General features: G+C 42.9%; 1 protein-coding gene across 3 annotated transcripts; it reads left to right on the top strand.

The window, feature by feature from the left end:
• Window positions 1-2,600: 2,600 nt before the first annotated feature.
• Window positions 2,601-10,668, top strand: LOC143488624 (uncharacterized). Of its 3 annotated transcripts, none has more exons than XM_076987468.1 (3): window positions 2,601-6,686; window positions 8,260-8,553; window positions 9,166-10,668. In XM_076987468.1, exon 1 carries the CDS (start codon window positions 4,046-4,048, stop codon window positions 4,895-4,897), a length of 852 nt encoding a protein of 283 aa, XP_076843583.1. In that variant the 5' UTR covers window positions 2,601-4,045; the 3' UTR covers window positions 4,898-6,686; window positions 8,260-8,553; window positions 9,166-10,668. The 3 variants fall into 3 exon arrangements, with proteins under 3 accessions (XP_076843583.1, XP_076843565.1, XP_076843573.1); XM_076987450.1 differs by having other exon boundaries at window positions 9,033-10,668; XM_076987458.1 differs by having other exon boundaries at window positions 8,257-8,553; window positions 9,033-10,668.
• The last annotated feature ends 534 nt before the right edge of the window (window positions 10,669-11,202 follow it).

Raw genomic sequence — 11,202 nt, 5'->3', positions numbered from 1 at the left:
CCAGACTCTCTGAGGAATGTTTCTTGTACCTTGTTGAATTTATGCAATGAAAGATTAAGGCAGTTCTGAAATCATAAGGGGGTCCAACCCAGTACTAGTAAGGTGTACCTAATAAAGTTGTCGGTGAGTTTTATTTGCAGAGCCCTATTTTCTCCTCGGTGTCATTCCCTTTCCTAGTACTTCTACTGTGTTTCCTGGGTTTGCCTCATGCTTTGTTACTCTGCCCTTGTTGAGTTTGTTCTGTCTGGAATTCCCATGTCCTATGATATGATATGTCCCATATCGTGTATCTTGTATCACTTGTATTTTTTGTGTACTTTGTTTGTTCAATATCGCTGTTGTGTCTGTACTGCAATGTACTATACTGAGTTGTTCAAATTCTTGAATACGTTTCATAAAAAACACACATAGTTTGCTATCTTGTTTAGTTATCATCCTGTATCTTGTGTATTTTCTTTATGCCCTGACATTTGCATAAGTCTGTATCTGTGACGGACAGGGAGTGCGAAAAAAAAATGGAAGCGATCACGCCAAGTCTCAGGGAAAAGGAGGTTTTAATGAATAAAGTGCAATGACAATGACCAGCAGTCAACTGGTACAAAGACGAGACATATATAGACAAACAAACAACCGTCGGGTGAGGGGGATCATAGGCCCTGCCCACCTGAGGGACAAACACAACACCACAACAACAACACAACTGCCGCTGTAGATGGAGGCGACCAGTAGGGGGCCCGCCGTACCGTGACAGACCCCCCCGGAAGTTCCAGGGGGAAGCACTCCTTCCCTGCGGTGGCCGGCTATACCCCAAGACCTCCTGGTCACCCCAAGCACGAGGGGGGACCTCTGTCTTCAGCAGGAGCTCTTCAGACCGGAGCCCTCTGGTCCACACACATCTGGGGAGCCCTTACCCCTCAGGGGGGTTCTTTAAGACCAGGGCTCCGGTCACCCCATAACATAAGGGGGCTTCTGCCTACTTACGAGATCCCACAAGGTCCAGGAGGGCCACGATCTACCGCCAGGGAGAAGCACCTGCACATAACTCACACACACACGCACACACACACACCCCATCGCAGCTCACCCCAGGCCTCCTCTCCACTGAGCCTGGGGGCTCCAAGGCCCCTCATACGGTGAGAGGAAGGTGCACCTACCAGCTCAGGAGAACCCCCACGTTCCTGGACAGGGCCTCCCTCAGGAGCTGCGGCCTCCGTGCCACACGGACCAGCAGTCAGCATGACCAGCAGTCAACTGGTACAAAGACAAGACATATATAGACAAACAAATGACCCTCAGGTGAGACGGATCACAGGCTCCGCCCACCTGAGGGATGAACACAACGCAACAACAACAAAACAACTGCCGCTGTGGACGGGGCGACCTGTAGGGGGCCCTCCGTACCGTGACAGTATCTACTGTGTTTGTTGGACTTCTGTCCCTCTCCTACTCTCCTGAGTGTGTCACTCCCTGTGTTGTAAAACCCACTTACAGGGAATTATATGGGACATTTTTGTGGCTGTACTTTGTTGTGGTGTTTGGATTTGTGTTATGTATGTATATTGTGACTACATTATGTATATTAGGTGTATGTATATTAAGTGTATTGTATTTAAATACAATGATGATAAAAGCTTCAATTCAACGTCAATATAAGATCATGGCAGTCTTTTAACTCGGTTGATTCACATGTCCTCCTTAGCTCACTTCCTCTCCACACCCCCCCTCTGTCTTTATTCAATTATCTCCCAATGTAGCAAATCTACAGAAAGTGGAAAATTAAGGTGACAGCAGATTATCATGATCAGATTATGATGATTACCCATAATTAGCTTATGAATTAATCTTAAAATTCCTGAATATTTGATCTAGTTTTCTGTTTCTTTAATTTCTTCAGTCTTCACTCCCAGACTCACTCCACAGTGGTTCAGACATGCAGGGCAATGTGTTCATTAGCACAATCAAAATGAATAGCTGTCCTGTGTTCACCCAGTGGTGTGATGAGATGTTCCTCATGAATACAAATCATCTTGGATTGGTGATGAACACAGCAAATGTAAAACCAGACAGCAGGGGGCTGATTGGTAGTAGTTTGAGGCTAGGGTTAGCCAGCACTCTGGGAAACATCTGATTACTATTGGGTGATTGAATGGAGGGTAATTTCCATCAAATTGCTTCAGTGAGAAATAAATCTCAGTGAGCATTTTAAAACAACACCAAGCTCCAGCTGGAGGTGATTTTAAGTACAATTGTAGGCACCTGGTAAGACTGGAGTAATGTTTTAAACATATACCAAACTGCTGAAGATTAAGGGATCAGTAGGAAATAGTTTTGACCACCCGAGTCCTTCTGAGTTCAGCATCAATTGCTTGCCGAGTCTTCAGTGGTGTGTGTAGGTGTGTGTGTGTGTGTATGTGTGCTTCTTCTTTTAACTCTCACATTCCTTTTAATGCAGGACAAGTGAAAACACGATAACCCCCCCTCCCTCCACAATAACCCCCTCTGCATGCTACCTGTTCCAATGCCACTTTCAAAGTTACACAACTGAACTTGTATCTTGCGCTTCACTGAGTTTGCATCCAATATATTTAGGTAAGTTGTGTTGTATTATGTTTGTTATATAAGATTTCCAAAAAAACGGGACTTTTCAGACTGGGGTCTTTCATCAGCTATGTAAACAAAGTGCTTCTGAAATTCTAGAAGGTGAAACCAGTTTATATTAGAAAAAGTAAATGTTTAAATTATAAAACTCATTCCACTGGGTTCTAAAGGTCTTTACTAATTTTGTTTTCTTTATTTGCAACCTTAACAACTGGCAATGCAAACAGATATGTAATTAATGCAATGACCACTAGACATGACAAATCCTTCATTGTGATAATCTGGAGGTGTCCCACAACATCATCAAGGCTTCTTTTGGTGTCTCCAATGTAAAGCTGCTGTAATCTCCTGCAGTAATACACAATGAGGAATGGGTAACCACAATTGATCCTTTCCTGGTATTAATTGGCTGTGTTAATAAATGTACATGTTGTAATTGCAGACTGCAATAGCATAGTAATTTTCCCAATAGTCATTGATTTCACATTTGATGAGCACATTGATATATTTGGTGTGAATGATAATTTTCACTTTTTGTTTTTAGGCTAAGTGAGCACCAGAGGTGTTTTTGTCTTAACAGTACATGAGAGCGCTCCTTCTCTGAACAGGTTAAAACCCAAACAATGGCAAATATTCACAAATCTATATATTTATGTTTCTGGAAACTTTATTTTCACAGCAAATGTGCATATGTTTAAATAGCTGTGAGTAAGGAATGTAGCTTTTACAGGCTTTGCAATGTGAAGATCTGAGTGAAACATTACTATTAATCAATATGTTAGGTTAGTTTATTATTGATAACAACAATTAACATCTGATCGTTCTCAAAATGACCACCCAGTGTTTAACAGGATGTCACGGTACAGCCCCTGACCACTCCCTCTGGGCGTGTGTTCATGTCGTCTACGTCCAGTCGTCTGCGTCTATGTATCATCGTGGTTATGGTTGTGTCCGAGTGTAATTATCAGTTTCACCTGTGGCTCGTCATCACTCGGGGATCATGTGGTTTGTCTATTTAATGTGCGTTCGCGCAGTGTCCCGTGCTCGTCTTTGTTAGAGTCGTACACGTTCCTGTTTTGTGTTCTACGTGCGCTGACTGCGCTATTTGTATAAATAAACGTATCGTTCGTTTAAGAAGACTGGACTCGTGTCTCGTCCTTCCTCCAGCGCAACAGCGTCACAGAAAGACGAGCCGAACAAGCATGCCAGGACACGCATCCCGCGCCAAGAAGGGGAAGAAGGCCAGTAAGCACCATCACGCCTCTTCCCCTGTACGCCGCCGCGCCAACCCCGTGACTGAGGAGATGCTGCAGCAGGACCCCGTGTGTGCGATGCTGCTGCACCAAGCCCAGGAAGCCGAGCAGGACTCATTGGCGGAGCATTTCCGCCAATCCGCACTGCGGATTTGGAGAGACACCCCTCTCCTACCAGAGACCCCTCCCCAGTGATGGTCGGGTCGTTTGAGTTCTGCTCGGCGGAGATGACACCAAAACCCCCCGAGAAGGAGTTTGAGGGGGAGGAGTCGGAAGAGGAGAGTCCACCACCGTCCGTGTACTCGGCACCTACCGAGTACTACGGCGAGGGTGAAGAAGAGGTCAGCCCTCCCCCTTCGTTGTATTCGGCTCCTACGGAGTACTACAGGGAGGAAGCAAGCCCCCCGCCGTCCGAGTGTTCCAACCCTCCGGCTCACCGTGAGGAGGAAGCGAGTCCTCCGCCGTCCGAATACTCAGGGTACAGTCCGCCTCCTTCTGGATACTCGGAGGGCGGGTCATACACTGAGGAGGAGGTGGAGGTGAGCCCGCCGGCCTCGGAGAGCTCTGGAAGAACTGTGAGGGAGAAAGGAGTGTGGAAGGAGAGCGGTTATCCCTCTCACTCCGAGGGGAGTGAGATGGACTCCCGGTGCTGCACCCCGGAGGAACCCATGGTATGGAGCCTGGGTGGTTCGGAGGAGGGGATGGAGACTGAGGAACCCTCACCCGTAGCCAGACCAGAGGAGTCTCCACCATGCGGAGGTGAAGTCCCCCTGTCGGGCGCGCGGAGACCAGAAAGCGAGCGTCGGCAGGCGTATCCGACCGCGCACACCCCGAGGGCGCGCGAAGAGACCAGTCGCACGCCTACCGAAAGGATTGCAGGGGCGTCCGCCAGTTGTGCCGCTCCCGGCAGAGGGTTTGCGGCAGGAGCGCAAGGGAAACCACCCGCTGAGGGCGGTCATCTCCCCGACGCAGGACTGAAAGCTCCGGGTCCGCCCATCGGCGTGGGTTCGGGGCATTCAGTTCTGTTGGCACCCCGGGACGGGTAGTGCCCTTGGTGAGGGGCTCTGTCACGGTACAGCCCCTGACCACTCCCTCTGGGCGTGTGTTCATGTCGTCTACGTCCAGTCGTCTGCGTCTATGTATCATCGTGGTTATGGTTGTGTCCGAGTGTAATTATCAGTTTTACCTGTGGCTCTTCATCACTCGGGGATCATGTGGTTTGTCTATTTAATGTGCGTTCGCGCAGTGTCCCGTGCTCGTCTTTGTTAGAGTCGTACACGTTCCTGTTTTGTGTTCTACGTGCGCTGACTGCGCTATTTGTATAAATAAACGTAGCGTTCGTTTAAGAAGACTGGACTCGTGTCTCGTCCTTCCTCCAGCGCCACAGGGTCACACAGGAGAAGCACACAAATGGGTAAGACATTAATGAAGTTTAATAACAAAGCAAGTGGAAAGTAATAATCTATGATGTATAATATTGTATATACATATTATAAATGTATAAGATTTATATAGAAAATAAATTTTTTTGCGGCACATATTAATTGCTGTAGGTGCAGTACAAAAAATCAAACAGAAATAAGCTACATGTAGCAGTGTAATGGTTTGTGGCATATCCTCCCTCTTCCCTGGTCCATGTTTTGGGAACTACAGGAACAGGCCCTTTTGGATTTATTCAGTTGATAATTATTAACTTGCTTGTGTCTCTTGATGAGCATTTGTTCAGATGAGTTCAAAGTGGTAACAATTGAAAGCAAAGGCTCAACTCTGAAATAGCTGATCCGAGACCAGTCAAGAGGCCCCCAATGCAATTCAATTCAGCCCTGAAATGTGAGGTGCTGTGATTTATACATGTGTGGGGTGGGCAGTGTCCACACCCCTGTCACAGCTGGGCCTCCTTGCTGATTGGCTCTCATTCCAGCAGTAGTGCATTGTGGGCCATGTCACGTCTCACCCTCACAGACCTGCTCTTTGATAACTGAACATACAGTTTCAAGTTATGTGCTTATCACGTCAAGAGGCGTCTCACACAATCTTGAAAATCATCTCATTGTTTCAGGTAGGATTTCAAATTTTATTCCAAATGAAGCATGATATACAATTCAGAAAAAAAAATGAATAGATTCTACTTTAATTCAACACACCATTACACAACAACATATGCCACGTGATATTATGAGTTTTTGTAAAATTTCCATTTCAGTGTCATTAAACTGTGCTTCTTCTGAAAGTGTTCTCTACTACTCTGAGTGCTTTTACTGGTCTGTGGCAGGTCAAGCAAGTTCATCCACACTCAGGAAAAGTTCCTTAAGTGGTCTCTTTTGCACACTTTTGCTGAATCTCTTCACAGCTTGGGAACATCCCACCCTGTGGAGGTTTAGCTCCTACAGAGATATCGATCTGAAGAATGTCCCAAATGACTTCAGTGTACTGTAGTAAAATATGTAGATAGTCAAAACTGCAGTGAAATACACAAGACCAGGAACAGCTGATGAACGATCTTGGTCTGCAACAGCCTCTCTTTCACTCATCATGCACACAGTGAAAAACACACCCTTTCCCATATTTCTACAGCAGACTTCTCCAAGTTCCACACTTTTTTAATTTCACGGTCTACTTTTGTTTTTCCTCTTAACAACATGAATTGTCGACCTAAACGTAGAGCCAAATCATTAACAGAAGTCCATAAATGCATCACAGGGAAACCTGACGGCATCACAGGGAAACCTGACGGCATCACAGGGAAACCTGACTGCATCTCCTGATTCTCAGCCAAAATGAGCAGAGCTGCTCCTCTGGCCATCTTCTGGATCTCAACTGCTATCTTCACTCAACGTAAGAATGAATTTCAAACATGTTTTCCTGAAAAATACTGGAGCCACTAGTACACACCTTGATTCTGCAACAACCTACTATCATCCTACTAAATTGCTTTTGAAGCAATTTTTGTTAAAATTATAATAATCTACAAACGTTTTTTATGCATTAAAGGTCTCATCTCTTAAAAGCTTTTAAGACATGACAAGGCAAGATCATTTGCTGTCCCAACTTGCTGTCCCGACTTCTCCGTCGGGCATGTGTGTGTGCATGTTAATGTTCGTCTGTTCTTGTGTGTCTGTTTTTGTGTGTGCAGTGTCACTCTGTCCCTCGTACTATTAACATGATATGTTGCACTTGTGTCTCATTATCGCTAACATGTTACTATTTTACAATATTACTATATTACAATACTTAAGAGTATTGTCTGTGAGTACATTTCATGTTTTCGTCACTGTTTATCGTTCTGTGTTTAAAAGAACTGCCTCAGCCAACCCCACCATGTTACAGTTGTTTAGCACATGGCAATCCAAAGAGCCTTACAGGAACATAATAGAATAAACTTATAACTGTGACAACGTCAAGAACAAAGTGTGAGTACAACAAATAACAGCTTTATTATAGAACAGCAAGGAAATAAAACATAAGTGTAAAGTAAAGAAACAACTAACAGTTCAGTTCAAAACACACAGGCGTCTGGGTGCAAGTCAAATGTGAAGATTAATTCATGAGGGCTTAAATATAATAGAGAGAATACAGTAGAGTTTAAATTAAATAGAGAGAATGATTAGATGAAAAGTGGCTGAAATGGAGGAGTACTTAATTTATCAAACCATAGCAAAAATGCAATAATGAACTTAATCATTAAACATATAAAGGTCAATAATAAAATTAAGAGACAGAAAAAATACTGTCAAATATAATACAAGACCCTGACAATAAACATGAGAGAAATGTTCTTAACTTGGATTTAAATGTTGCTACATTTTGGGAATGTTTAAGTCTAACTGGGAATTGGTGTCAGTTGTTGATAGAATGAGCGCTAAATGCAGTTTCACCATGATTGGGTTGAATTCAGACATTTTGTTAAAATTAAACAAGCCATGTTTTAAATCAAAATACATACATGAATTTGAGGAACAACTAAATGAAATGTATCCATGTCTACAGGGTTTATCAACTCAAAATCATGCCATTGATAACAGGCCTAATATTTCACTACACAGCAATATGCTATTAGATAAATACCAAATGTAAGCATCTAGTGAATGAAAAAGAGATATTAAGTCTCAGAAATTATAATGCAAATGATACATCTAGATTGCATATGATGACCTGATTTGAAGTAACATGTTTTTTGCAAGTAAATAAATGTAAAGAATTAGCAAAGTTGTGTGTGTGTGTGTGTGTGTGTGTGTGTGTGTGTGTGTGTGTGTGTGTGTGTGTGTGTGTGTGTGTGTGTGTGTGTGTGTGTGTGTGTGTGTGTGTGTAGGAGCTACATTTGTAAATGATATCTAACTTCTTCACCAGTGGTTTAAACAATTCTTATGCGCTAAGAACCTTTATGTTTATTTCGTTGTGCACTGAGGAGCATGTGATCCAGTGGACCTCACAATCACGCCCCACCGGCTCCTGGACTGCCAGGTTCCCGTCGTTCTAGAGTGCCACGTCTCTCCAGCACTTCAGAAGTTCAGGACCATCAAAATGGAATGGGCCCAGTGGTGTAACATCTCCGCTCTTGGAGCTCGGTGTAACTACACCGAAAACGAAAGTCTAAACCTCACTATCCCATCATGTGGCAGCCTGAAGGACAAACAGAAGTACTCTTGTGCCATACAGACAGACAAGGGCCATGCGATAAAAAACATCACCATAATGGAAGCAGGTGAGTTCACAACATCTGTTCTCTTAGGCAATAGGGTTTAGCACAGGGGTAATCAATTAAATCTTTCCGCGGTCCATTTTTGGCAGATAGCTCAGACCTTAGGTCCGGGTCCGCGGTGGCGAACGAAAGTTGTTGAGCGGGGGGGGGGGGGGGGTGTTGGCGAACGAAAGTTGTTGAGCGGGGGGGGGGGGGGGGGGGGGGGGGGGGGGGGGGGGGGTGGCGAACGAAAGTTGTTGAGCGGGGGCGAACGTAACACTCGTCTGAAAATAAATTCTCCGGTTTAAAATATAGTCTCCCGTTAAAATTTTTTTGGCATTTGGGTCCGTATCAGGAATGTGATTGGGTCCGGACAGGACGGCGTTCGGGTCCGGATCCGGACCGCGGTCCGCCATTTGGTGATACCTGGTTTAGCAGAAGTGTGGTGGATGGTAAAATAGGGTCTCCACAGTCTTTAACTCACACTTTTCTCCTCACTGCAGACTGTAGAGACAATTTCCTCATGAGTGTTCAGGCAAACCAGAAGCAATGTATTTTCTGTGCAAATGACTCCAAAGGTCAAGTGCACTGGTTCCATGGCAACAACAATGTGACCTCTAATGCCATTAACAACAGGCCTTTGAAGACTTCCACTGGGCTCTTCAGGATAAGCAGCGTTCTTCCCATCCAGGGAGAATCGGATCAAATCAAGTGTGTTCTGTGGTTACAAACTCAAAGAAACCATAGTCAGCAACATTCCATGAATAAAAGCAGGCTGGTGTGTCTCTTCATCATCCTCGTCCTCCTCAGCTACATTTGAACTTAAAGATTGCTATTGATCAAACACCATGTGGACCATTTAGTGCTGCAGGAATATTGTCATGTTCAGGGCTATTTATTTTAAATTCTGCAATCACAATTGTAAATACAGACTATATGACATACATTCTCCAGTGATGATGTTCATAAAGTCCCTTTATATAAATTAATTAATAAATAAAGGGAATTGAGATATTTGCAATAAATAATTTGGATTGTTGTTTATTAGTTGTTTATACTTTTGATGAATCGTTGGTGAGACGTTGTTGTCAAGGAACATTCAAATAAATTATATAAAGATATCAAGTAAATAAGACATTTCCTTCCATCAGTCATTTCTCTAACCTGCTTCAACATGCAATTATAGGTGATAAATAGTGGAATGGTTGCAAGGTTGAACACATTCAGATAGCTGCTGTGTTAGTCAGTGAACCAGAAATAACCGGATATTTTGACAACAGTATAAGAGTATACAACTCTATTTAAAGTTTATTTTCTTAAGAGACACACTGATAGAAATCCTCTTCTGAGGGAATTGTAGATGGTTTTTAAAAGTGATATTACAAGGGCAAAAGCCTTGAAAAATCGGTCTCTTGTAACATGTGCTCAAAACTGTTTGCAATTCCTCTTAGCTCCACAAGGGGGCACACTCAAGCTATATACGAGTGTGATCGTAAAAAAATCACCTTACTTGAAAGAGAAAATAAAATGTTCCAACACACATCATAGTCGTTAGCAGTGTTCAAACTGTCTAGTAATTACCATATGAAGTCAGTCTCATCCCAGAAGAATAACAACCCATATACTGTAGATAAATACAGATGCATACAGATACAGAACGTTCTGCAAGCAAAAAGATGCTGATCCTATAGTCTGATTGGAAGCACACTCAGTCTAGAATATATAAAGATTAAGGTTTAATTTTTTTAATGAGTTCTTAATTGCAATTATGGTAGAACAGGGGGATAATCTTACCTCTCCTTATGTAAGTTTCAGTCTGTTCATGTTTTTTGTTTTGTTTTGACCTCGCATGCCAGTTTTGTTAGTGCAGTGTACCACAATGGAATATTTGGAAATTGCAAATAGAAAAAAAAGAAAATAAAATATTCACTAAACTTGTGTGGAATCCTAGTTCTGTTGCACGCACTTGAGTATGAGAGTAGAAGCCAGCATATTGGTGAACCAGTTTTATCCATTAACTGTATACAACAGTTCTGCAGTGTGTTAAGCGTACAGTATCTTACATGGTGAATCATGTCATATGTAACATATCTTACATGTCTTTGAAGATGTTGATGGAGAAAGTCAATGTTACTCAAAACAGTTTGTCAGATAGCAAAGATGAAGTAATCTTTGCTACTGGCAGTCAAAGACACTATTGCTCTCTGTTAGGGTCACTAGGCCCCTGCGTTGTTTGTGTACATCGGCCTTGTTGTGTACTAACGTGCAGGAGATTAGCAGTGTGAGAGACAAACCTGTGCACATAAGGTTTTAACCTTTCAACTCTTAATATTATGTTTGATGATTTTAATGTTTAGCTAATGTTTTATCACCTTAGCCCAAATTCTGCCTTTCTTTATGGTGTGATTTTTGTTTCAATAGTTCCACAAAAGCAAAAGTAAATCCAAGAGCAGAAAGTATATGTTATGAATGCAAAACAGAAAAAAATATATCAAAAGTATATATTTTTTATATAATTGGTTATTTGAAACTTATTTTCGTTTGCATTTTGACAAGTTTTTGGTTCCATTGTTTTTGTTTTTTTGGATTTTCCCAGTAAGGTATTTTGCTTCTGGAATCTCTCTTTGTTTCTGCTTCGTTTTTTGCTTCTGACTTTTGGAACACATTTCACGT

Source organism: Brachyhypopomus gauderio, chromosome 2 (genome assembly GCF_052324685.1).
Source record: "Brachyhypopomus gauderio isolate BG-103 chromosome 2, BGAUD_0.2, whole genome shotgun sequence".
NCBI lineage: Eukaryota > Metazoa > Chordata > Actinopteri > Gymnotiformes > Hypopomidae > Brachyhypopomus > Brachyhypopomus gauderio.
Note: the sequence above shows the minus strand (reverse complement) of the source record. Positions and strands in the feature narration are given on the sequence as shown.